At 42.8% G+C, this 27,717-nt stretch overlaps 1 protein-coding gene across 3 annotated transcripts in view; it reads left to right on the forward strand.

Moving 5' to 3' along the window:
• Positions 1-27,717, forward strand: part of pdzrn4 (PDZ domain containing ring finger 4) — a 529,562-nt gene that overhangs the window by 82,616 nt on the left and 419,229 nt on the right. For 2 of the 3 annotated variants that reach the window (XM_048549360.2, XM_048549357.2), the window contains exons 2-3: positions 3,426-3,515; positions 25,624-25,731. In XM_048549360.2, the coding sequence (XP_048405317.1) occupies positions 25,672-25,731 (60 nt within the window). In that variant the 5' untranslated portion in view covers positions 3,426-3,515; positions 25,624-25,671. Of the gene's footprint in view, positions 1-1,706; positions 1,858-3,425; positions 3,516-25,623; positions 25,732-27,717 lie in introns of those variants that run through there. The other variant, XM_048549358.2, reaches the window with a different exon arrangement.

Genomic DNA, 27,717 nt, shown 5'->3' on the forward strand with positions numbered 1-27,717 from the left:
ATGAGTGAGGGGTCATGGGCTTGGAGGACAGAGTAGGAGAGAGCATGGGATGGAAGCAATGAGTACGTGGAGGGGAGGGGAAATGGGAAAGAGTGGAGGGCAAGGAGGTTGTGGAGGGGTAGGAGTGGAGTAGAGGAATAGAGAGGAATTGGAATGGGATAGGGGAGAAATTTAGAGTAGAAATGGGTCAAGCAGGAGTGGGGAAATGGGAGGTAATGGAGTAGGGACATGGGAGGGTCGGGAGGGGTGGGAAGTGAGACTGGGGAGAGGAGTGGGAGGTGAGGGTGTGGGTGGAATGGGAGGGTGTATTTTGATGAGTATGGACATGGAGGAGAGCAGAGAATTGGCAGGGAGGTGAGGAAGGATGTTGATGTCGGATTTTAAAGGGAGGACTTAGAGGTCAAGGAAGTTTTGGTGGGAGCAGAGATGTATAGCCAGGAGATGTTGAGGTTGGAATGGGTGCCATTGGGAAATGGGATGGGACAGAGAGGGGAAGTGGTGGAGGGCAGAGTAAGAAGGGCATGGGGATTGGACTGGAGATTGGAGGAGGAAGGTAGGGGAGGATGGAAGAGACATGTGGAGTAAAGGGGAGAGGTGTTTCAGGGAGGAGGGTTGACTGAGTCCAGATTGCTGAATGGAGGTACTATTGGTGTTGCAGATTTGTGTTGAGGGAGGAAATTTGGTGAATGGAAAGGGATGTGGGATGTGCAGGTTCAGTTTGGGGGAGGTGGAAATGATGAATTTAGGAGGGACGATTGGTACAAGGGGATAAGATGGTTGAGGACTGAGCAGAGAGAAGGCGATGAATAGAAAATTGTTCATGATCGAGGAGGAGTTGAGTTGGCAGCTTCGCTGTCTTGTTGTGTTCTTTGGCCTGTGTTTCCCCATTACCTGAGTAATTGCCTCTTGCATGCTAATTTCACTGCGATATCCAGCTATCGTTTGCGGTATAACTTGGTTCTTCTTTAACTTACAGATGTGCTAGTTAAAGCAATTTGTGTCAGTGTGCAATGGGGTGATAAAAATTATAAGAATGAATTAACTGGAAATTCCAAGAAGCAGGAAGGAGGGTGAAGTTGATTACATGTAATTTGTTTTTAAAACTGAAGTTGGACTCAGATTTGACTATTTGGTTTTATCTTCCTTTTGAACATTAACTGAAGAGAAGACCGATTGTTGAAAGCCTGTGAACGTTCGTTCGCACATTCTTTGTTTTCTTTTTGAAATTGAAAGAAAAGCAATACTGGGGTCCATTTAAAAAAATACAAATTGTAAATTTAAAAAAAATGATTTACATTTAAAGTGTCAGAAAAATCTGTCTCCAATTTCATGTGTAACATTTCCACTCATTCCAATTAGAGATGATTGGAACACACAGAATTTTCAAGAAGTGCAAAGCCCAGTTGGTTGATGAGTTGAGAATATCCTGTAATCCCGTCACTTGATCTTGGGAATTCTTCACCCAGGCAGAGTTTATCTGTGGTGTGTGAAGGAACGGGGCGCCCTCATGTTTAACTCACATTCTAAATGCAGCTGCGTGTGGGAACCCTGCAGTGATTTAAGATTTGGAATCGAGGATTACCAGGAGACCCTTCAACAATCTATTGTGTTGTTGCCAAACCTTTCATTTAGTGCTGAGAGTTCTGCCCTGGGCTGCAGTTCGCAGTGTTTGAACTATTGTTTGTTTGAGTTGTATTTACAGTTGTGTATTTTATAAAAGTACAAATTTGGTTGGGATGTTTTCCGATTCATTTACCCTTTGGGCTGAAAATTACGCAAAGGTCTAGCATTTCACAAGACGGGGAGATGAACACGAGTGTGTGCTGCGGTGTAAGAGTTTGGATTCCTTGTGCGCTTGTAAGTAATCTTGCTGTTATTCTCCCCTCACCATGCTGTCTTTCAGCTGGATGTAAACAGCCTGTTAACTTTTTCAGTCTTCGAAAGTGTCAATTCTGCTTGCAGGCTGTTGGATGACAATTAACAGTGACTGATGAGAAGAAAAGTTTTGAAGGTGATCATCAGTTTGAGGAGAATAGGACTAAGGACAGCAAAGCTGTTGGGAAGTTTGTGAAAATCTGCAGGAACTGACTGCAGTATGTCCACCATTGGAACCACTTGTCAAACTGACAATAGTCCCCCAGTCAGGGTAGGGTGGGGAAGCAACAAGAGCTGCGTTCTTTCTTTCAAATGTTGTTTTCTTAACGACTGACACTGTGGTCAGATTGTTAGCTGAATGATATTTTTCAAGGAGTTGCGCTGAATGTACAATGACAGGGTTTAATAGGTGTGAAACTCTTAACATAACATTGAGTTGTACTTTCCATTGACTTAATTCATGCTTTTGGCATTAAATTGGGTAAAATGAGATGCTGAAAACTGTACCCAAATATTGAGTTTATTGGTTTTTAAGACTTTCCTTGCAACATTCAGACAGGGCCAGGTGGGTGTGGTTCATGCTGTAGAACCATTTTACACTTGTTGGCACCTCCCCACACAGTCCTAAAATCCAAAGGAAAAGCGGGTTTTGGAAATCAGGAAATAACTTTTTCCCAGAAGGTTTGTGGAGTCTGGTTGTTGGTTAAGTGATGCGATTCCAATTTTGCCTGATGTACCAGTGCTGGACTGATACCCTATGTGCAACAAGCTACAGACTTGAGACAGAAGCAAGGCTTGTCTTTTTGGGAGGCCAGCATTATTTTTTAGGCTTCTGATGCTTGTTCAGTAAGGTCTCTGAATACAAAGAGCTAGAAGAAACATTGACCTTCGTCATGTGTCACCATTAAAATCCTTTCAGTAACTATTTTAAGTTCAGCTGCTGTTCGTGGATGGTAAACAGCAATTTTTGGAATGCTACGAAACTCTTTGGTAGACAAGAAACCAGCTGGGTTTACGTAACAACTTTAGGACATTGCAAAAGATTTTAGTCATTCTCAAGTATAGCCACTGTTGTAATTTAGGAAATTCAGCAGGCAATTCATGCTGATATCAATCAAATAAATAATCGAGATGGGATTGTCTGTTTTAGTAATATTGGATATCGACTGGCTCACCGGAGTAAACTTCCCTATCATTGAAAATAGTGGTTTAATGTCTCAACTGAAGAATGTTACTTCTGATATTGCTACATTCTGACACTGCAGAGCAAGACTGGCAACCTGGATTTTATGTCAAATTGTCAGGAATGGTATCTGAACTTAGAGATGAGACACCTCTCGCTGAACCAAGGCTTATTAGTAGAGCAATGAGGGCAAAACATTTTTTTTTTAATCAATCCACTGGCAAAAGTGGAGAAATGAGATAGGCAGTCTAATTTAACTCCCACAAAAGTACTTTACTCTGTTGTGATGCTTTTGACCAGTTTGAGAAATTTACAGCTTGTGTTTTTATTTTCAACATTTCTAATTTCCTGTTTTCCTTCCCAAAAGGAAAAAGGTGAAACAAAATCGTTAACTATAGTGCTGCATCGAGAAAATGACACTCTTGGATTTAACATTATTGGCGGCAGACCCAATCTGGTAAGGTTTTGAAGGGATTTTGGTATGCCTTGTTTATAGCTTTGGTCTTTTAATTCATCGTTTATTATTTCTGCACAATGTTGAAGATTTCTGAGAAACTGTCTGGCACCATGTACATTTCAGATGAATCACACGGAATGTCTCAGATGTTTGCAGTAATGTTGTACAGTTGATATAACGGATGATCTGGCCGATCCTTTAGCAGTTTAACATGCCTGGAATTTTAAACTGTAAATATGTAATGGCAGGCCTAATATACAGTCCTCTATATGTACACTGACCTCACTTGCAGCTGGCTATATCCAGTAACTTGTCCAGAATTTGCCTTACAGACACTTTGGTTTCAAAAATATTTCTTGAAATACATTGTTCATTGTTCAAAAAGTACTCCATCCAATACTCTATGTTGCTCCCTTTATTGAAAAGTGGTCAATACCTATTACATGTCAAAAGTTTCATGCTGCTTTTGGTTACAAATGAGATTTTATTATAATTCAGATTGGACATTGCTGGACATAGGCTACAGTTGGGAAAGTGCGCCACAGTTCAAATTCTTCAAAGATTATTTGTTTGCAAATGATGTAGAGAAAAATTGCACAGTAGTGGAGTTTGTGCAGAGCATGACTGCAACCAATGAAGTTTTTTTTTTCACCCAGTTCCCAAAGACCTTCATTTTTCTCGGATTCTTTGATGCCATACTGAGTCAAATTCTGCCTTGACGTCTAAAGCAAGTCTCTCTCTCTTCATCTTGGAATTCAACCCCTTAGCCCATGTTTTGACCAAAGCTGTAATGAAGTCTGGAAATGATGAATCCTGGTGGAAGCCAAACTGAACATCAGTGTGCAATTATTGCAGTGTCAGCGTGAAGTAATAGCATTGTGGAAGACAACTTCTATCATTTTGCTGGTTGAGTGTGGTTAATAGGCTAGTAGTTGGCCAGATGGCATTTGTCCTAGTTTTTAATCAACAGGACATAGCTGGGTGATTTTTGCATTGTCGGATAGATGCCATTGTTACATCTTCAGTGGGTCATCTTGTCTCAAGATGCAGCTAGTTCTGGAGAACACTTTCACTACTATTTCCGTAATGTTGCTGGGGATGACACCTTTTTACCATGCCCACTATTCAGCCATGATCAGAGGTATAGATAGAGTGGACAGCCAGAGACGTTTTGCTAGGGTGGAGGGAGCTATTACGAGGGGACGTAGTTTTAAAGTGAGTGGAGGTAGAGAGAGGGGAGATGTCAGAGGTGGGTTCTTTACTCAGAGAGTGGTAGGGGGCATGGAATGCATTGCCGGAGAGGGTAGTGGAGTCAGCCTCATTAGAGGCATGTAAGCGGCCATTAGATAGGCATTTGGATGATGGTGTAAGGTCGGGGTGGAGGATAGATAGACCTTAGGTTTGGGGTAAACGTTCAGCACAACATCACGGGCCGAAGGGCCTGTACTGTGCTGTACTGTTCTATGTTCTATTTCTTGATATCACGTGGTGCGATTGAAATTAGCTGAAGATACAGATCCATCCTCTTGGTATTTATAGCTGAAGATAAATGCAAATCCTTCGTTTTTGTTGTTTGGCCTGGGCTCCTCATTGCTGCTTCTTTGGCCAAGTTATTAGTGACTACTCCAGATTCCCACACTTACTTTATGATAATCCTGACACTCTGCTTCCTAGAAAGACTCTATTCCAATTGGCCAGTTCCTCCATTTCCATTGCATCTGTCATAACGATGGCAACTTGGACAAAGAGGCCACCAACGTGTCCGTCTTCTTTCTCAGCTGAGGATTCCCCACCACCGTGGTTGATAGGAACCCAGTTCCTGCACTTCGGTTCTTGCCCCTCTCTTCTCTCCCACAGCAGCAATAGTGTCCCTCTTGTCCTCACCTATCACCCTGCTAGTATCTACATCCAGAGGATCATTAGCTGCCTATTTCTGCTACCTCCAGCAGGCTGCCAACACACATTTGTCCCCTCTTCCTTGTCCGTTTTCCACTGGGACTGTTCATAGAATCCATACAGTGCAGAAAGAGGCCATCGGTTCATTGACCCCGCACCGATTCGCTACCCAGAACATCCAGCTCCCGTAACCCTGCATGGGTTCATTTTTTTTACCATGGCTAACCCACCTACATGAGAGTTGCATCTTCTGAATTCCGGTATCTCCCATGTATTTGTTCTTTCTTCACTATCTCCAGTGCCCCAACATTCTTCCTGTAATGTGGAGACCAAATTGTGTAAATTTCGCACAAGAACACTGCATGACAGCCTAATCCTTCCGCACTATTCAAGCGTCACGTGATCATGTTTTTAATTTTGTCAGACTTTTCTGGTGTTCAGTGCTTTTTCTCCAGAAGTGAAGCCTAATATTTTGGTTGCCTTTTGAAATATTAATTGATGCTACTTTTCATGAATTGTGAAACTACAGTCTTCAATCCCTCAGCTTCTGTACCTATTTAGACTTTTCCAAAGAGGATTAGCCTTAACCCCCCAGCATAATGCACCTCAACAAGCTGACCTATATTTGCCAGTGGCATGACCTTTCAGTGAGTTTGTTCATACGCTTTTGCAGTATTCTTTCGGATTAAGTGTACTGCCAATTTTGTCAAATGCAAATATAGAAATTGAGCTTTAAAATCCCCACTACAAATTGTTTGTGTTGAATTGTGAATAGGTGGTCCCAATACCAAGCCCCATTGAGCACCACTGCTCTGAGTTTGACAATAGGTATTTTAACCTTGACTCTAAGTTTACAGCCACCTTCGGACCGTTATGGCACAATGGTGATGTCCCTGAATATGAGCCTGAAGGTATAGGTTCAAGCCCCACCTGGGATGTTGATTCAGAAAAATTATATTGACACTCCCTTGCTTTCTAATTTGCTACCTGTCACATTGTCTGGAATCATTGTTTATCAGAACACCAACCATTTGCCAGTACCGTGGACACCAATTACAGTGGTATCACTTAAACCATCGTTAGTCTAGAATATTGTGGGCAATTCAGGTAGCTGGTTTCACCTTGCAAAATCATCTCCATCTCCGTCTCCTTCTGCCGCCTAGAATGCCTGCCATTGCAATGGGCCCTTCTTTTTCCACTTGGTGAATTGGATACATTCCTATATTTTCTGAAAAATATCAGTTTAGGCAGAAGTCTTTCCATACCTCTTGGATGTCCTCTTTGTAAATTTCACACAAGAACACTGCATGACAGCCTAATCCTTCCTCACTATTCAACTGACAGGAATTGAGCTCATGAAATGCTTTCCTTCTGATGTCACTGCTTGAAGGAAGGAACAGTGCCAAGGTCACATCTTGTGTTACCTTTTTTTTGAAACCCTGTCCACAAATCCACTTTGTTCTTCCATTGACCATGTGGTTGAAAGTCTGGGAGCATTGGACTGTCATCATGGCCCAATAACTTAAACCTGCTTCCTGTCATTTTTCACAATGACTATTAAGATAATAGTTTCCAGTCTAAAAGTTTTACTTCTGAGCTTTTAATTTTCATCTTTCAGGCAGTCGTTCTCTGCTACCATGTATAACTAAAAGATCATGAAAAACAGGAACAAGGCAAGCAACCTGTCTAGCTTGCTCTGCCATTTGGTGAGATCATAGCTGGTCTGGTTGTGACCTTAATCCATCTCCCTCTACCTCCACCTCCTTAGGAAAGTCGGTTGGTGATGGAGTGCATCAAAGGCAACACTTATTTCCTTCTATGTTTATTTAGAGTTAGGCACTGCGAGCATACGGCGCTTACATCCTACATTGCATTTTTATTCTGACCATCCTATAGATCGGGGCTCAGGTGAATTCCCTGTTAATGCCCACCATCTACATACAGCTAAACACAATAAATTTACAGTTAATATCACGTGCCATTCTTAGATCACCATAAAAGATTCCAGAGCACATTTTGAAGAAGAGAAAAAGGAATTTGCCTTAACTTTCTGCCCTCTCTGATTTATGAATTGGGGGAGAAAAATTACTTCTGCTTAACTTTACTTGGGAATTGGCAATATGAAGGAGCTGGAATATGGGTTTGAGTTTGCTTTGTCCTTCAGCAGTACAGGACACATGAGGAATCAAGTCCAACACCTTGGAGAGACGAGGTTACCCCAGGTTTGGTAACACTGGTCTCCGAGTGATGTCTGCACATTAGAAGGCATGCTAGTCAAGATAAACAATAGGAAAATGGTTGAGAAGTACATGTGGGATGGGTATTAGGGGAGGGTTGAAACAACAAATTGAACTCATCCACCAACCACCGGTAATCAAAAGAGAAAGGTTGGGGTGAGTTGAATCACATTACATGCAATGTAATCAAGTTCATGGACCAGAAGTTGCAATGAGCAAACTGTTCTTTTCTCCACCCTGCTGTTTAATTGAGTTATTAGATGTGATACTCAACCTGATAGAATGTTGGAACAGGAATGATTTAACAATCTAATTCAGAGAGTGAGCACTTAATTAATCTCTTCCTTAGATTTGTTTTGGTCTATAGTGGGTGACGCATTGGAGTGCTTCCTAATTCATTGCTGTTTAGCTCGCCCTTCAGTGACAGGGGGAAATGTGTTAAGCTCTGGACACTGATTATTATCTGGTCTCGCTGTATAAATTATTTAGATTTCTTTTTGAGTTGAGAAAATCAAATGCACCCTGGAAGGGAACCCATTAGCTGTAGGAAAGCATGAACTGTTTAAGATAGTGCGTGTTGCATAAAACGACTGGAGGGAGATTCCTGCCTCGTACAGATAGTCAGGGCATGTGAATGCACCTACACCCCTACAATGCTGTGTCTAATTCTGCAGTTTGAACCTGTGGTGCTCTCAAGAGGTGGGGAGGTGCTGCTGAGATTCTGAGATCAACTTGCTCAGCACCAAAATTTCTTGCGGGCGGCCAAGTGTTCCTCTGTTACCAAAACACAATGTTACAGCTGCTGGAAATCCGGAATAAAAACAGCAAATGCTGGAAATAGTCAGCAGGTGAGGCAGCACTGACGAGCAGAGGAAAGCAGAATCAGGACTTTGGGTCTGTGACCTTTAATCACAGACCTGACACACAATTCTGTTTCTCTTGCTGCATCTGAAATGTGAACTCTGTTTCTGTCATTGAAGTCACTGCCTTGACCAATTCCCATTTTATGTTTTTTTTTCTTTAAAATCCCTCATCGTTTCAGTTACCTTCAGTAAAAGTCATAATATTTATACTGTGGCTGTGACTTTAATGCTTGTTTTCTGTAGGGAAATGGTCTAGGTCTGGCGGTGTCATGTACTGCAGACTTAGCGCCTTGGTGCCAAACCTAATGAAACACAGAGTGGTTTTGAAGGTGACTTGTTGCTTTGAGCTTTACTGGGAACATTAAAGCTCCCTTTTTGTATATACTGGACACCTGTTCACTATGAACACCACTATCCAGGATTAGTGCCCTGTGAGTATCATTTAGAAGTGAAAGCTGGCTGACATAACCTTGTTTTTAGGGCTCTTGTGGCACACTGCTACTGCCCCTACCTCTGGGTTCAGGTCCCATCTGGTCCAGTAGTGTGTCTGCTCTGGTGGATTTAAGATTTCTATAACTTTGCTGACCTCTAGTCTGGCTTTGTCAGTCATTTATTAATTGTCCTTGCACTTAAGAGCTCTAAATAGGATGCAGACAATCTACAAGCATTGCCTGAGCTCACTTTTATTTACCAGTGCGATCCTCGAGCTTGCTCATAAAATCTAAGCCGTCACTCGAGCAGAGTACAGGAATACTGCGCTCTTAGTCTTTTGGATAAGACATTAAACTGACATTCCATCTGCTGTCTCAGGTGACTGGGTGAGATCCAACACGAGAGTTCAAAGTAAAGCAGAATTGGTGCTTTCTTCTCCAACTAACATCCCTCCCTCAATCAACATCATTAAATCATATTATCCAGCCATTGTAATTTGCGTAAATGTGCGATGTTGGGCATAGTTGATTTGGTTTGCTTTAGGCTTTGTTGAGATTGTGAAAAGCATTAAATAAATCCAAAATTTTAACAATGATGAGCCTTCAAGTAGAGCTTCAAGTGCTGTGAGATGTCTGGTCATCATGAGAAATTCTATATAAGTAATGTTTTTCTTTTCTGAGCTGATTAGATTAAATCGAGAGGCCAGTGATAAGAAGGGCTATTTGTAATTTTGCTGTTTCCTTTTCTGCTTGTGTTCTTGGAGCCTTAGAAAAAGTCAGGAAGTCACTCATGATTTGTTGGACCAGACCAGTTCCCCTGGTCTGTCTGGTGATGCTTACTTAGAAGATATCTAGAACCATTCCTTAGCTGCTCAAAGTGGCACTGCCCACAGATAAAAAGACTTTGAACTTCCACAGCACTTTTAGTGACCTTAGGTTATCCCGAGATGCGTTACAGCCAATGAAATAGTTTCCAGGTGGAATGCAAGAAACAGTGTGTGCACAGCCAGCTCCCACAATGGGCAGTGAGCTGAGTTTTGATGTTAGCTGACGGACAAAATGTCAGGAGACTGAGTCTAACTCCGCTGCCTCATAACAGTTCCATGGGCAGACAACGCAATAGTTAATTGTCTCACCCCAAAGGTTTGAGTTGCTGGAATCTGTCTGCAGCTGCTCAATTTGGTTTGTAAGATATATGCCCAAGTCTAACTCCGTTCAGAAGCTCGCCCATATTAAACACAGCTTGAAGCAGATTAGTGCTTGTCCTGTTACTGCCTGCTATTTTGCGTTAATGCATGACTTACCATCAATAACCCTGTAGGAAATCTGTTTAATTAACTGGGTGAAAGGGGAAAGAATATGATTTGTGTTGGTAGTGATAATTAAATTGATCAAATGCCTTAAAGTTTTTTTTTCAAAATTGTGATTTACCACATCTAAAAATTTCTCCTAATATGACCACTAATACCAAGATCAACCATATCTCTGTTGGCAACACTTAACTGTACAATTTTCTGACTCTGAGGTAGAGATGTTTAATCGTTTTGGAGGTAAAGGTTTTATGATGCTTCTTTGCAAATTGGAGGAATCGACATTGATGTGATAGAAAGTATTTGTCCTTCAACTAAAATGACAATAATAATATGTTTGGTCATTGCCACATTCCTGGGACTTTGCTGTGTGCAAACTGGTTGCTATGTTTCCTTTATTACTATCCCTCACTGCGTAGCATAATCCAGAGTGTCTCCTTCAACATTGACCGGGTGTGGGATTTTTATCCCGACCAGGTTTAGTTTGAGATTTGTTTTGGCAGCGTTAATGTTGTCTGAGCCCCCGGTCTGCAGAATTGACAAGTCTGAGCAAGGCTCGCAAATTGCATGTGCAGTGAGCAACAGCCCTGCAGTTGTCCTGTATGGCATGTCATGTCTGTCTATGGTTGTCATCTTCATAGTGGCATGGAGAAAGCTGGGGTCACAGCATCCTCCGTCTCTGGAATACTTGGAGCACTTCCCATATGTTAGCTGCCACCTCCCAACAGGTCACCCGTCGATGAGATTTGACACCAAATCAGCTCAGCCTTTGACAAACTACAGCAGCTAATTTTGGACAACTGAATTCTCTACAACTCACTAAAGTCCCAATGTATATGTATGAAAGCTGTCTAGAATCATTTTGCCAATACAGTAAATGCATATTAAAATAATAGAATCTTAAATTACTTTGTATCTCTATGTGCTTCCAAGGATTTTTGTCCTTTTACAGCAGTTTATTTGAACCATGGACAAAGTTAAGGCATTTTCTGATTTTTAGGAAGGTTGAAGCAAGTGGATTCTGTGTTTAATAAGTACGGTTTTAGCACAACCATTTGGGGTTAATTGCTGCTTACTGATGTAACTGTGGCTTGGAGGTGCTAAAACAAGGCCCGGGCAGGTTCAGCAGTTAAGTACTGATTTCCATCAATTCTTGCGGACTGGCTTATGTAGTCTCCACGCTTGCACCCTCGTGCACTGAAAGGGTGAAATATGCTGACTGACCCTTCATGCCATGTTTCAGAATGGCACGTGGACAGTGGGCGAGGTAGTGCACTGACTTCAAAATAGCACCAGATGGCCTGATGATGGTGATCCGGAGGGATTGAGGGGTGGGAAGAATGTAGGAGTTCAAACGCGCCCCAGTCTGTCCTCTTACCTCTCTGTACATACTGCTCAGCCTTGCTGTATCTCACTTTCCCGTTCCTCATCGGAAGTGGACCCGTAGCAAGCTTGCTCCAGTTGAAGGGTCTAGGCCTGAAACGTCAGCTTTTGTGCTCCCGAGATGCTGCTGGGCCTGCTGTGTTCATCCAGCCTCACATTTTATTATCTTGCTCCAGTTGAATACTGACTAGTGAGGTGGAGTCGGTGAAGTTTTCAGTGAACTTCTTGTAAAAGTGTTGGTAATCTTTGTACAGTCTTGACAAAGTGCCTCAAAAGTTGTCTTTAAAACTCGAGCAACAAGTCACCAGTTTGAGCTGTGTGTGCCTTTTTAAATAGCATCCAACCTCCGCATTCAATGACTTATACCTGATCAACTGGTCATTTTTATGTCAAGACATTAGCTGAAGCATTAGACACCAAAACATTCTGGCGCCTCTTTTAACACTCACCGGTTAGTAGTTTAATCATTAATTGAATCCTTAATGATCCTGTAGGTGTCTGTTCGTTGTTCATACTTTCATGTCAAACTGACATTTTGCTGTAAAAGCTGGCTAGACCACTGTTGTTGCTCGATATCCCATTGTGACCGTCATATTTAATGTCTACCATATCTAGAGAAAATTGCTCTCTATAACTCTGGCAAGGACTTCAGTGTAGAAGTTTATGATGTCTAAATTTAAAAGCACTCTTAGTTATGTCTCTAACACTGTCTTCATTATTGTGTTATTTGGCTGACTTCCAAAAGGTACGTTTTAATAAGTCTGTATTTATATCTAGAATAGATCACTCTCCATGCCGTGCGTTAAGTAGAGACAATCACGGGATAAGCCCACGCTGAATAATTTCAGTCATTCACATCACTCAGTATTGGAGAAGGCTTACTTTTCATTAAAAAGGCCAAGTGTTTTGTTTGTCGAAATCAGGCCGAAAGCTTTGATAAAACTTCAGTGTTGCAGACAGAACCTCCCAACTGTCCATTCTCCGTATCAAAGATCGACGGATCGATGATGCATTTTGAAATTGTCCTCACCTCTGCTGAATGGTTTCCAAATTTTGCCATGCCTGTTTTGTCAAAAAAAGTTAGCTTATTGGGTTTGGCGCATTGATGCTAAGGGCTGCTTGATCTGTTACTGTGACCATGAACTATGGAGGAAGGAGCTGGTCAGGATTTATGCTCCTGATTATTGTAGATGTGGGCTGGAATGGTGGCTTGGGGGTTAGCACTCCTGCCTGACAGTGCTTGAGACCTGGGTTTAATTCCACCCTTGGGCAACTGTGTCTGTGTGGAGTTTGCAGAATCTCCCCCTATCTGCATGGGTTTCCTCCAAGTACTCTGGTTTCCTTCCACAGCCCAAAGATGTGCAGGTTGGGTGAATTGGCCATGCTGAATTGCCCATAGTATTCAGGGATATGCAGGTTAGGTGTATGATTCAAAGGAAATGGAGGGTTACAGAGAATAAGGTTGAGGGGGACAGGTCTGGGTGGGATGTCCTTCAGAGGTTTGGCACGGGCTTAGTGGGCCAAATGGCCTGCTTCTGCATTGTGGGGATTCTGATTCTCTGTCTGGAAATTAAGATTGAAATGTTCCCAGTGTTAGGGTTGCCTTCACTGCCTAGATTCATTCACAAGCATCAATCAGTCGGTCAAGATATGGCAGACAGCATCAAGGCACGAGTCTATTTTCTCAAGAGGATGTGGGCCAAAATCAGCAGTGAAGCAGAATTTTGTGTCTTAGTGTGTCAGCACTACGCTTGTCCTTTTTGTGATACAGTGCGGTTAGAATGACATCATTGTGGCCAAATTTTGTTGCCATTCACACACCTACATCATCTTGGCTTGTTAATTAGACGCGAACAACACAAAGCAAACCTGGGGAGGTCTACGGCATACAAATCGACCATAGTGATTTCATCTAACAGGGGCAGACATGCTTTAAGATGTGAGAACACTGCTCTCTGTCTCACCTATCCAAATCATATAGTGAATACAGTTACAATGGAAGTTTAGGGAAGGAGTGACTGCTCACCAAAATTATGAATTTCACCCAGCGGGGTTGTAGAATCTCACATTGTTCAAATTGTTTCTTTTTAATGCATTGAAATTGTTTTTCAATTTACTGACTTAAACCCCATTTCGTCTTCATTATTGTCTGGATTTGGACTGAATAGACGTAAGTCACTGTTTCTATATAATGTTTAGAAGCTATGGATGATAGTCCAATGGCTAGTTGAATTCCTTGACTTGGCTGTTGCGGTATTCAACTGATGAGAATAATTGATAATTTTATTTTCTAAATAATGAAGTACATAATATTTAGACCATCGAACGAGTGAGCAAAAGAAATATTGCTGAAATGTTGTCACTGCAATCAATGTCTTGAATAAGCCACCTCCTTCACTGGCTGACAAGGGAGCACCGTTTGTGCGTCTGTGTTCCCCAAGGGTCAGGCACCCTGACATCTTCGAAGTGACTGAATAATGTCAACTGAAAAAGAAGGCAAAATTTGGAAGGAATAATCCCAAGGTGCTTTTTGGTACTGTTTGTAGATTGTGACCTTTGACCTGAACTAGGAGTCCATCTTCAGCCATCTTAGAATGGTGTGTTGCCCAGGAAAAAATCACATTAAGACATGCACCTCTTATTCTTTTGAAGATTGTTCCAACATGTGGTAAAGGACTGTGATTGGTTCATTCTTCTACCTGTTCTCGATACTTTCACCTTGAGCGATGAGGCACAAGTGGTATCCAATGATTGAGAAATGATTGTTGGCCAGATATTTCCCAGATAGTCTGCTTTTCCACATTAAGGAGCGCAGATCGCACTTGCCAGTTTTCATAACCCTGACCTAATTATCGGAGTTTTGAAAAAAATTCACCCTAAACATCTGGTGTTTCGTTTGCAGATTCCCTCGTGACCATCTTCTGGGGATTATTATAAGTTAATCAGCGAGCACAGGTGCAGGCCATTTGGCTTGGCATTTCTGTTCTGGCTGCTTGGAGGCATTAACCAATGGACGAAAAGTCATCAACCTGAAATGTTGATCCTGTTTCTACCTCTGTGGTTGTTGCTTGCCTTCTTGGGCATTTTCAGTTTTGTTTTGAGATTTTCAACATTTGCTTTAGTTTCCAGTTAGTTGCCTTGCCCCTCTTTCATTTTCATTTTATCCCTGCAATTTTTCAAATTTTCACGTCTGTATCCAATTCTCTTTGGGGGGGGGGGGAAGATGAGCACTAAATGTACCTCCACCACCCTTTTTTAGGCAGTGCATTTCAGATCCATTATTCTCAAAGGGAAAAGTCACTTTTCCATTTGTAGAGCATCTTGCATGTCCTCATAATGTCAGCCAATGGAGGAAGACAAATTTCTTGCCTTCCTTCAAAAAAAAATGCAGTGGGATCTTTTTAGTTTTGTCTGGGACTGCCAAAGGGGCTTCTGATTACCATCCAATGTCCAGTAGCTCCGGAGGTTCGCAGTCTGTGCTGCTTTCGGTTCGCAGCCTGCATTGTTTGTTAAGCCTCTGAGAGCTTGTGAGCCCAAAACTTCTTTCACTGAGATGAGAGTTGTGCCAACTGACCCTGAAAAAGACTTCAGTCTAATTAAGATCTTAACCATGCTTTTAGATTGAGTCAAAATGCTCATTTTTGCATTATACGACTGTTTAAAAAATAGGAACAGGATTAGGCTGTTTGGCCCATCCAGCCTGCTCTGCCATTCGCTAGGCACCTGGCTCATCCAACATTTCTAGCAACTATTTTACTGCCCTGTTCCGATAGCCTTAGACACCCCGACTAATGAGGAATTTGCCTCCTTGACTTTGTGTGGCAAGGAGTTTCAAAGAAACTCAAGCCTCTAGTCCTACACTCTCCCACGAGGAGAAGCCTCCTCTTGGTATTTACCTCCTGAAGAATCCCATAGGTTTCAATGTGATCACCCCTCATTCTTCTAAATTCCAGTGAGGAGCAGCCTACGCTGTTTACCTTTGTTCATAAGAGTATGCCTCCATACCGGGGCTCATCCTAGTGAACCTTCTCTGAACTGCCTCCAATTAAATGATACCCTTCCTAAATCAGGGGGCCGAAACTGCTCCCAGTACTCCAGTGTGCTGTCGTCAGCATCCTGTACAGTTGCAGTAAGACTTCCATACCTTTTATATTCCCAACCCCTGTGAAACAAGGATCAACATTCCATTTACCCTCCTGATTACCTGCTGAATCCTTGCCCAGTCCACTTGCTGTCTCTGTGCTGAAGGCCATAACTCCATCATGACAAATGCTGCGACAGTAGCATTCAGTTACTTTGTGCTCCCTGAAATTTAACTCGCTTTTAGCACAGCTACATCTTTAGTGCTACTTTGCCTTCTTGTTACAATTACGCAAAGTTTGTAGTGATTTTCTTAATGGAGACCCCAGCTGTGCATAATTCAGCGAGTGGATATTTTGAACCATTCAAAGGAATAGAGAATCCGTAGGCAGTCACACAGGTTTGGAACTTTAGAATGTTGCATATGTTGGAAGTTTGTCCAGAAAAACTGACAACTTTAAGGACTGGGACGAGTTACTTGGCATTGGTTAGCCCAAGCCTGGGAGTTGTTAAGGTTTTGCTGCAGGTGGGCACGGACTTTCTCATTATCTGAGGATTTGCAAATGGAACTGAACGTGATGCCATCGTTAATCCGCGCCTGATCTTGGACAAGGATGGGCGCTGATGCAAACCCAACATAGTTGGAGTTCCAGCTCTCCCTGAGGAACTCCTGCAGCAATGCTCTGAACGATCAGCGAAGGCCAGTCTTTAAGCCCAGTGTGACTGTCTTCATTGAAGAGTCTTCCTGCTACATTCTGCTGAGGCAACTTGGTGTCGTATGCTGTCAAATGCTGCTAACAAGGGCAGTCACTCAAATCTAAATTCAGCTGTCTTTTCTGCACCCCCAACATCCCAAATGTTGGGAAACAGTTTTACCGAGCTCTGACATTATCCAAATCAAGCATCGGTGAGCATGTTATTAGTGAATAAGTGCAGCTTGACAGCATGGCTGAGGACGCATCGTGTTTCTGTTGATTAAGAGCTGACTGGTGGAGTAACAGTTGATTAGATTCAATCTGTCCTGCGATTCAGAGACCGAGGACAGAATGTGGATTATTCTCGACATTGCTGGGTCGCTTGCTACTAATGGAATAACTTGGCTTAGAGGTGCAGTTCGTTTTAAAGCACGCATCTTGCAGGCGATACCTCCGATGTTCTTGATTGGCCATAGAATTTGCTATAAGCATTGTATTCAATGAATCCACTCTCTCGCACACGTTGGTGTTCACCTTGGAACAACGTCTAGAATTCTGTTTGCTGCTTTCTCTGAGTTTAGTGCCAGGCAGTGTTTTTTTTTTTAAGTGTAGCTATAATTTGCTATTTCATGTAACTTATGACTTGACTTTTCTTCTTTTTTTCTATTTCTGTGGTGAGCTGAGTTATGTTGTGATTACTATTTCCTGATGCTGCCCTACTTGCAGGCCACTTTCTTGTTCTGCCACATTACTACAAACCAAGTCAACTTGATGCCCCATTGAAGAAGGGTCTGATGTGGAATTGACAACTCTCTCTCAGTTGGCTGAACAGCACGTTCTTTTTCTGATTATTTTCTGTCAATGTGACTTTTTTTTAAATTCAAGAAATGATTAAATAGTGAAGAAAGACCACTTGTGATTTGGAAATCTATGTCTACTGATCAGAAACCATTTCAAAACCAAACCAAAACACAAGTTGCTGGAAAAGCTCAGCAGATCCGGCAACATCTGGTGAAGAGTAAACAGCATTAATGCTTCATGCCCCGTGGCCCATCTTCAGACCGCATTTCTGAAGTTGGTTCCGCTTAATGGACCAGCTTCAGAATTAATATGTGAGGATATAAATCTCTACTGTACCGTGGTGCATTATTTCTGTATTCACATCTGGAGAGGGGGCACAACCAAACAAAAAATACTTTGCAGAGATAGCAGAACCGCAGGTGCTGGAGTCAGAGATAACAAAGTGTAGAGCTGGATGAACGCAGCAGGTCAAGCAGTATCAGAGGAGCAGGAAAGCTGACGTTTTGCCTTAGGACCCTTCAGAATTATTGAATTCTTTGTATCTGTCTTAACTGTGGAGCTAGATTCTGTCCAAGCCCTGGTGACAGAAGAGGAAGGTTTTATAATGAGAAGGATTCAGAATTGATAGGGAGGAGCTGCTGGAGCAACTGTTGGCATTTCAAGTTGACAACGCATTAAAACTGGATATTGAAGGATGTTACACAATACTGGCTGTAATTTTTCCATCTTTCCTCGACTGGGGAGAGGTTCCAGAAGACTGACCAATTGCAAACATCAAACCCAAGTTCAAACTAAGGGTTATAAAGGTAACCCCAGAAATTACAGACCAGTCAGTCTGCTTGAGTGGCAGGGAAGCTTATAGAAACAACTTTAGAACAGAATTAGTCGCCACATAGAAAAGGCTGGGTTGTTTCAGTGAGAGTCGGTATTGATTTGCTGCAAGGTAAATCGTGGTCAACGTAGCTTGCTGGAGTTTCCCAATGATCAAGCTTGAGATGGCACAGATTTCAAGTGGTTTACAAAACAGGCAAGTGCAAGGTAAGAAAAATCATTTTGACACTTGTGTTTCAGGACTGGAAGGCACTGCCTGGAAATGTCGAGAAGGCAGGTTCAGATGTTGTATTCAAAAGGGTATTGGATGATCATTTAAGCGGAAGTAGGGTGCAGGGATGTGAGGAGAAGACAATGATGCTCATTTTCCAAGCCAAGCGGCCTCATTCTGTGCCAAAATATTTGTGATTCTGTTGTTTTCATAAAGGCACAGACGCTGAATCAAAGTTTGGATTGCTAGACTTTTTTTTTATAAAACAAAATTCATTTTCAGGTGACAGCAATAATTTGATTCCACACTGTGGAAGCTCCTAAACCAGCTCTGGCAGACTGATATTACAACAGTTTGCTGATTCTGTGGTTACTGGGGGGAAAAGGGTAATTGAGTTTAACTTTACAAATAGATTTACTTGGAAAAGGCATAGCACAGCTTTAAGTGGAGTCTTGACCTCAATTTTCTTACAGCCAAATCTCTGTCTTTCAGAAATAACCTGATCAAATCAAATAGCCCTAAGTAAATCAGTGTGGCCATATATGTAGTTAAATTTGTGTGGGTCAAAGATTACTTCTCCGATCCAGGTTCCTGGACATTGTTAGTACCGCAAAGTCCCTAGCTACAGTTAGGAAGAAGGCAGCTCGCACATAAAATTGCGATTCATTTTTCTATTCAAATACATTTGAAAACAGTCGGGAGTGAGAGAAAAATTTGCGAGTCATTACGTCAGAAGACTGAGTGGGAACATCAGAGTAGGGGAAGGCTGCGGTACCATTTTGAGAGGATAGTAATGCTTGCTGGGTGGCCCTTGACAAGGGCCAGTTGTTTGTGAAGGAGGGATTCGGGGGGAGCTGAAGGGAACAACTTGGGCCCAGTTGAGTTGCTAAAATATGAGACTGAGAAAGATCTTGATAGGCAAAAGGGAGTCAAAAGTAGGTCATAAAAGAAAGTGTGGTTGAGACTGTAAATAGAACAGCCGTAAATGGCAGAACAGACCCTAAGCGCTAAAAGGCTTTCTTCTGCTCCAAAGCCTGATGTTCCTCTGAGGTGAGGGTTTTTGCAGAGGCGTGGTGGCATACATGGGAGGGCGGGCTCAGTGAGGGATCGACTATGAAAACTCGGCTTTGTTGTGTTTTTAGCTTTGGCTCTATCCAAGTGAGCTGCCAACCAGGTGATATTTAGCGTGAAAATTACAGTGCCTTTCAGGACAGCAGAATGAGATGGATTGATTTCTTCTAAGTGGAGAAATAACCAAGATCCTTTCCCGAGGGTAGGGGAGGCCAAAACTTTGAGGGCTTAGGTTTAAGGCAAGAGTGGAAAGATTTAAGAGGGACCTGAGGGGCAACCTTCTCATGCAGCTGGTAGTGCGTGTATGGAACGAGCTGCCAGAGGAAGCGGTGGAGGCTGGTACAATTACAACATTTAAAAGGCATTCGGACAGGTATATGAATTGGAAGGATTCAGAGGGAAATGGGCCAAATGCTGGCGAATGGGACTAGATGAATTTAGGACAGCTGGTTGGCTTGGATGAGTTGGAGCGAAGGGTCTGCACAACTCTGACCCCATAACTAGGCAGTGCGGTCAAGCGGAGAAGGAAAAAGGAAGGTTGAATTGGGCTGATAAAGCTGGGCGTGATCATGGTAAATACAGGAACTGAGCCCGTGTCTGCAGATAATGTTTGGGTATACTGCGGTAATCTGTTACTCTGGGTTGATGTCAAATGGATGCCCAGAGTGGGTGTCCAGATCTCGTACTGCTTGAGTTTACAGTTGGCTGCATCGTGCAGTTTTGGTTTGGAGACTGTCACAATCCCACCTTTTGTCAGTAATGTTTGCTACGGGAGAAAAAGAGATCAAATTAAATAAACAACCAAAAAGACACGTCCTCCCTGGAGCTTCCCAAAGGCCATGGACAATTTGTGTAATGTCTGGAAGTAGAATACTAACCTTATTCACACCAGGTCTAAAACGCATGCTTGAAAGTCCTTTCAGGAGTGCGACAGAATTCTCTTCTCCAACGACTCTTGGAATTTAATATTATACAGATTAAAGCAACCACTTTATTGGCACTGGACACTATCATAAATATTCACTTCCTCCACCATTGGCACACAGTGATTCCAGGGTGACTTTGATAGCACAGACTGAATCTGTCAGTCCCGCTAGCTCCAGGGATAAGCGGAGTTAAAAAAAACATTGGGAACACCGCTATTTGCAAGTGCTCTTCTGAGCCCGGCACTGTTCTGCCTTGGAACTGTATCAGCATTCCTTCAGCATTATCAGGTCAAAAATGTGGATCCCCTTACCTGAAGAGAAACTAGAGACAGGAAGGGAAGCCATTTGGTGCTTTGGAGCTTGCTCTGTCATTCAAAATGTCTGACTGGCCCTTTGTCTCAATGCCAAATTCCCGTTTTCTCCCTATACCTTTTGATAAATTTTATATCAAAAAATGTCTGTCTTTCTTGAATGTATTCAGTGACTTAGCTTTCACTATCTTCTGTGGTCGAGAAATCCTGAGGTTCATTACCTTTTGAGTGAAAAAATATTTCCTTACGTCAGTCCTAAATTGTGTATCCCATAATCTGAAATGGCATTTCCTGGTTCTGGATCTCCAACCAGGTAAAACCTCTTCTCCTAATATGGTCTGTCCAGATCTGTTACAGTTCTGAGTTTCAATCAGATCCCCTCTCATTCTTCTAACTTTTAGTGTATACAGGTTCAACCAAGCCGATCCCTCCTTGCACCACGGCCCTGTAATCAGGTCACGGGCTTGTGCCGCACGCCGTCTGTGGCAGGTCTCTTCTCTCCCGGGTAGGAAGATGAAAACTGCACATGGTGCAACAGGGGTGGTCTCACCTCTGTCTGTTTCACTGGAGTAAGACATCCTGACTTCTGAACTCCAGTTCCTTTACAATGAAGGCCGATTGCACCATTTGCCTTCCGAATTGCTTACCGCACCTACCTGTCTAGTTTCACTGGCTGGTGTCATCCATGGTCCCCAAAATATCCCCGTTAAATAATCTCCTTCCTTTCTGCTTTTCAATGCCAAAATGTATGACTTCAAGCACCCATTCATTCCCACTCCCTCTGTTTGTTTCCTGTCTGTCAACCAATGTGCAATGAAGATTTTCCCCTATCCCATGTGCTTTCATTATGCCTGCTAACTTCTTAAGAGGGTCCTTATCAAAAGCCTTCTGAAAATCCAAATATATCACATCCACTGATGCTCCCTTAAATATTCTGCGAGTTACATCCTCAAAAAACCCCGAGATTCATTAAGAATGATTTGCCTTTCATAAACCCGTGGTAGCTTTGTCTAATCCTGTTAATGCTTTCCAAATGTTCTGATGTCACATCTTTTGTAATAGATGAGTATTTTCCTCATGACTGATGTTAGGCTAACCGGTCTGGAATTCTGTTATTTTCTTTTCCCTCCCTTTTGAAACAGTGGAGTACGTTTCCCACCCTCCAATCTGTAGGAACTGCTCCAGAGTCTATCCACGTTTGGAAATGTATCCAATACTTTCAGGGCAGCTTCCTTTTTAGTGCTGTACGTTGTGGATTATTAGGCCCTGGTGATGTGTTAGTCTGTAAACTCATGCATTTCCTAAGCACCATTTTCTGACTAATAAATATTCCCTTTAATTCCACCCTCTCACAAGATGCTTGGTTCCCTCCTATTTCTGGGAGAGTATTTCTGTCCTCTTCTGTGAAAACGGTATCAATTTCTTCTCCATTTCTGTGTTCCCCAATATAATTTCCCTGGCTTCTGATTGTCTGGGTGACACAGTAGCTCGGTGGTTAACACTGTTGCCTCAGTGCCGGGGGCTTGGATTTGATTCCAGCCCCTGGCGACTGTCTGTCTGTGTGGAGTTTGCTCATTCTCCCCATTCTCCCCATCTGCTCCAGTTTCCTTCCACGGTCCAAAAAATGTGTGGGTTAGGTGAATTGGCCATGCTAAATTACCCATAATGTCAGTGACGTGCAAGCAAGATGGATAAGCCATGAGAACTATACGGTTATGGGGATAGAGTAGGGGGATGTGTCTGAGTCTGGGTGGGATGCACTTTGGAGGGTGGTGTAGACTCGATAGGCTGAATGGCCTGCTTCCACACTGTAGAGATGCTGTGATTTTATGACTGCAAGGGACCTGCATTTGTCTTTGCTAACCTGTTTCTCCTCACATATTTATAGAATCTTTTACAGTCAGTTTTTTATGCTCCCTGCAAGTTTACAGTCATAACAGCACTGTGGGTATATACTGATCTCATAGGTTGTATGGTAGCTCACCTTCACTTCCTCAAGGGTATTAGGGATGGGTATTAAATGTTGCTCTTAACCATGATGGTCACGTCAAGTCAATGGGTGGATAAATAAATACATTTGCCCTGAGCCAAGTAAATGATAAGGTTCCTCTCTGAAACCCACTCCTAACTTAAGACCGAGAAAACCATTCTCCCTAGAATAGGAATCATTGCTTTTTGGTGTATTGTGAAAGATAAAATCTCAACAGGGTGCATTAAGGCTCATCTACTGCTCTGTAGACTTGGCAATGGGCATGGCTACCTGAGAAGGGGACAGGAGCCTTGGCATGCTTTCCCCAATTACCCGAGTTCCCCACAAAAATTGCAAAGAGGCTGGGGTTTAGGGAGTGAATTGCTGAGCGTTAAGAAATACTCAAGTTTAGATACATAACCAGTTTGGAAATGGGTTTAATTTTGAAAAATTATTGACCTGTATCTGAAAGCATTCTCCTGAAAGGTCTTCATCTTAAGTTGTGCCTTGGCTATATGGGGTACTAAATGTGGGTGTGACTGAGATGTATCATCTCTTTTCCTGATGGCAAATTGTGGACATGAAACCCAGAGTGATCACCTTGCTTGGGTTCCTCAGGATCTTCAGAAGAATTGGTTCTGTTTCTATTTAATCTGATTGTGTTCAGTTTTGAATTGATTGGTGAGGTGAGCTGTGAAGTATTTAATTCTTTAATGTTGCAATTTGTGTTATTTGTGATCTAGGTTCTGGAATGGACCTGTCTAATCACTTCTATTGAGAAGCGCGTCTCTGGAATGCTACATCACTGACAAGAAAGACACGTTTTACTCACTTCTGGCTCTCTTTTTAGCTGCTGCGTGTGTATTTCGGGAATTTGCAATTTCCAACTGCTACTTTTTACGTTGTGGTTGTCGCATGAGATGTGTTGTAGTTCTAGTAGCAACTACACATCAATAAAAAAGACTGGAAAGTAATTAGTGCATATTAACTGGGCTCTAATGTTTTGACCGAGCTACTACTTATAAGTAATTATATATGGGAGGAACAAGCAAATGCTGTTTGCAAATTGATTTTATTGGTTGAGTATGCCACAGAACCTTAAAATATCTTTAATGTTCTTAAAAGATCCTTAAAAATTATGCATATTTTCAAGAATAATTTTGTAGATTTTGACAATCTACAGGTACAAAACACGTTGCTTTGGTACAGTTAACTAGAGCATCAAAAGAATGCCCCTAACACGCAGTCAGTTAAATCCTTTCGTAAAGTAGTAATTGTCGTGATACAGGATGCACAGCAACTTTCTCCCATAAACTGTGATAAGATAATATGGCTAGTTAATCTGGATTTCGTGATTATTATTTGAGGAACAGTGTTGGTCAGGACGTGGGGAGAGAAAGTAACTTAGGTCCTGCATTGGAATATCAGCCTCGATTTCTGCTGCCAAGTGACTGGATTGGGACTTGAATTCAAGAAGCCATAGCTGACCACTCCATATCTATTCTCAGGTTCTTCATTGTCTAGGTATTTAGAACTTTAAAAATCCAGGTGTCTAGAAATAGAAAATCTATTTAGGAAGCACATTCCATAATCTCAGGATATTCCCAAAGCTCCTTTTATCTGTACTCGATCTACTCATTGAGAACTGTCAACATGATATTGATCTCCTCAATTTTTCTCCCCACCTCGTCAAATCCAACCTATCTCCTTCTGAAATGACTGCACTCTGTTCACTTAGGTCTAACCCTGACTTTTTTTATTAAGCCTGCCGATAACAGTGATGCTTTCAGGAGCTGTAGACTTGGCAATGGGCATGGCAACCTGAGAAGGGGACAGGAGCCTTGGCATGCGTTCCCCAATTACCCGAGCTCCCCACAAAAATTGCAAAGGGGTTAGGGAGTGAATTGCTGAGCGTTAAGAAATACTCCAGTTGAGATACATAACCAGTTTAGAAATGGGTTTAATTTTGAAAAATTATTGACCTTTCAGGAAGTACTGTTGAATTACACTCTCTCTGTTTCCATACACACTCTCTTGCCCACCCCACCGCGCCCCTCTCTCTCTCTCTTTCTCTTTCTCTTCCTCTCTTGCGCTCTCTCTCCCCCCCGTCTCGTCTCTGTCTCTCCCCCCCCCATCTCGTCTCTGTCTCTCCCCCCCATCTCGTCTCTGTCTCTCCCCCCCCGTCTCGTCTCTGTCTCTCCCCCCCCCCCGTCTCGTCTCTGTCTCTCCCCCCCCGTCTCCTCTCTGTCTCTTCCCCCCCGTCTCCTCTCTGTCTCTTCCCCCCCGTCTCCTCTCTGTCTCTTCCCCCCCGTCTCCTCTCTGTCTCTTCCCCCCCCGTCTCCTCTCTGTCTCCCCCCCCCCCGTCTCCTCTCTGTCTCTCCCCCCCCCGTCTCCTCTCTGTCTCTCCCCCCGCCGTCTCCTCTCTGTCTCTCCCTCCCCCGTCTCCTCTCTGTCTCTCTCCCCCCCCCCCCGTCTCCTCTCTGTCTCTCTCCCCCCCCCGTCTCCTCTCTGTCTCTCTCCCCCCCCGTCTCCTCTCTGTCTCTCTCCCCCCCCCCGTCTCCTCTCTGTCTCTCTCCCCCCCCCCCCCCGTCTCCTCTCTGTCTCTCTCCCCCCCCCCCGTCTCCTCTCTGTCTCTCTCCCCCCCCCCGTCTCCTCTCTGTCTCTTCCCCCCCCCGTCTCCTCTCTGTCTCTCCCCCCCCCCGCCACCATCTCCTCTCTGTCTCTCCCCCCCCCCGCCACCATCTCCTCTCTGTCTCGCTTGCATCTGTCTTTCTGAATTGTAGAAAATGGTAATCACCGTGGATGCTGCAAGATCCCACAAATGTTGATCTCCTGACCTGTGGCTCTGGGTGTGACTCCCACTGAGTTGGAGTCACCCATCTAAAATAATGCTGTAAGGGAATTTTCATGTTAAGAATTGAGACTGAATCCTGCAGAGCCAGCTTGAATGTTGCATTTGAATTTTAAAGTTTTTAACTTAGACACCTCCCCACTTGCCTTTCTAACCCAGATACTAAGCATGTGGTTCGCTCTGCTGGGAGTTGCCTTGTTCCCAAACACACACTGAATTTTTTTTCTGTCTTTGCATCATAGGAAAGTGAGGAGGATTCTCCAAGTGAAGGAATTTATGTTTCCAAAGTTATGGAGAAAGGGCCTGCTGACAGAGCAGACGGGCTGGAAGTTCATGACAGGATCATTGAGGTAAGACAAGGAGGAGTGACTAGATGAATTCATCTCTGCTCTTTCACTTTGTTGGCTGAACTCATTCAGTTTTCTCTTGAAAGGCATCCCTCTTGAGCTGAATGTACAAAAACAGTGTGGCATTTGAGTTAAGCAGTTGTAATGGTTTGTTCATTTGCCTCTGGGTCTAAGTGGCAGTGATTCCAGTGAATCATGGTCACAGAGACCAAGAGACACTCCAGTTTTGTTGCCTGCTCTCTGCTCCGTGACCTAATTTTGCATAGGATTTCTACCATTGGCATCATTGCTCCTAGTTTTGTGGATGGGCAGAAGCTGCACAGTGGTTGTGGCAACATCAGAAGTTAATTACTTTTCAAGTTGCCAATTGCCATTGCAAACTGCCACGTGTGAGTGCCCATGGATTGCTAGACGAGAGCCAGGCTTCAATAATACCAGTCCTTTTGATTGAACTGAGACTGGTTTCTAAATGTGCATTTGGTGGCCCAAAGATAAACCAGTCCAAACCAATTTCCTACTATTTTTGTTTGAACAATCGTGTCGAAGTGAGACCAAGTGTTTTGTTGCAGTCGGAAATTTGTTATTCCTCAAATGCATTTCGATTGCCTCTGGGACATTTTGTGTCAAAACTGTACTCCCGGGACAGCATTTTGCTCTGCATATGGTTTCTTTAGTAATGTGCTGTTGCATCATCCTCACTTGACTTTTCCTCACCATCATTGCTCCATTTGCTAAAGGAAATGTTCAAATGCTTGCATTGAGTTGGCATGCATTTTGGCCAATGTGTGCAATATTATTTTTGCCTCTTTGCTCATAACTGTAGACATGTCGAGCAGCTTTAAATTTCTGAGGATGGTGCAACTTTGGTGTTGTGTGAAGAAAGCACACTGTCTGTACATTTCTGGGGAAATCTTGTGTTGCCGATGTCAGAATTCGTTTACTGATTTTTGTCTCATCTGATTATACACGGTGATGACTTATGATGACGTGAATTGTGCAGAGCTCTGTCTCTATAAAGCAAGGGTTAAGATCACACATTTTCTTTTATTGAAACGATCTGTTTGCCACCAGTGCCGTGCTGGTATGTTCGTGATACTAAAGCAACTATTAACCATGGAAAGAAAAGTTCTACTTTTTCTCACTTTATGTAACTGTTATTACCACAAGTTACCCGTTTGTTCAGCTTGTTTCATCAGTTAGTTTTTGTGACTGACGTCATGCTGATTATTTCCAGTTGTGAATGTGCACATTATTAAGCTCGTTGCTGAAATGTCAAATTCAAGTTATACTGTCTTTGACGGTTTATTTCTATGTCCTCGATGTGCTGCTTCATTAAAATAGTACATTGGGATTTGTAACTGTGTATTTTTAAGGTATCATTGTTAATGTGCCATGGTCCTTGATTTCATTAAGTGTAGCCTTTGTGGATATACTTCTGGAAGAGAATATGCACTCTCTTGAAGTTTGATTTAGAATTCCCAAACATTTTCACTTTTTGGAATAGTTCCTCTCTCCTCGTGTACTGTATAGAGCTTGCCTCTGAGAGACAAAGCAAAAAAAAACACTTAGTTTTACAAGGAATTATGCACAAGTTCTCTTTTTTTCAAAACCTTGGCAATGGCTAATGTATGTACATTGGGGCCTTTTATACACCTGATACAGTACATTTTTTATTGTTTTAGAAAAGATGTAATTTTCCTGATTTGGGGGATCGAGAAGAAGATGGATGATGTGGGGAAGGGGTTCAGGATGGCGGAAATTGACTGGATGGACAAGCAGCAGACCATGATGAGACTTCTTGCGTAGCTGACACTATCCTAAGAAGCCATTCCAAGTTGCTAAGCCATTGATGTGAATGGCTGCCTTTTCTGAATTTGCCGTGACTCATAATTCTTGTGATTAATTGACGTGATGTCACAGTTGGCCATTCACCACCGCTAAATTAATGATGTCATCGTAAACCATCCATCTGTTGTTGCTAGGCTACTG

The sequence above is a fragment of the Stegostoma tigrinum genome, chromosome 18 (assembly GCF_030684315.1).
Source record: "Stegostoma tigrinum isolate sSteTig4 chromosome 18, sSteTig4.hap1, whole genome shotgun sequence".
Taxonomy (NCBI): Eukaryota; Metazoa; Chordata; class Chondrichthyes; order Orectolobiformes; family Stegostomatidae; genus Stegostoma; species Stegostoma tigrinum.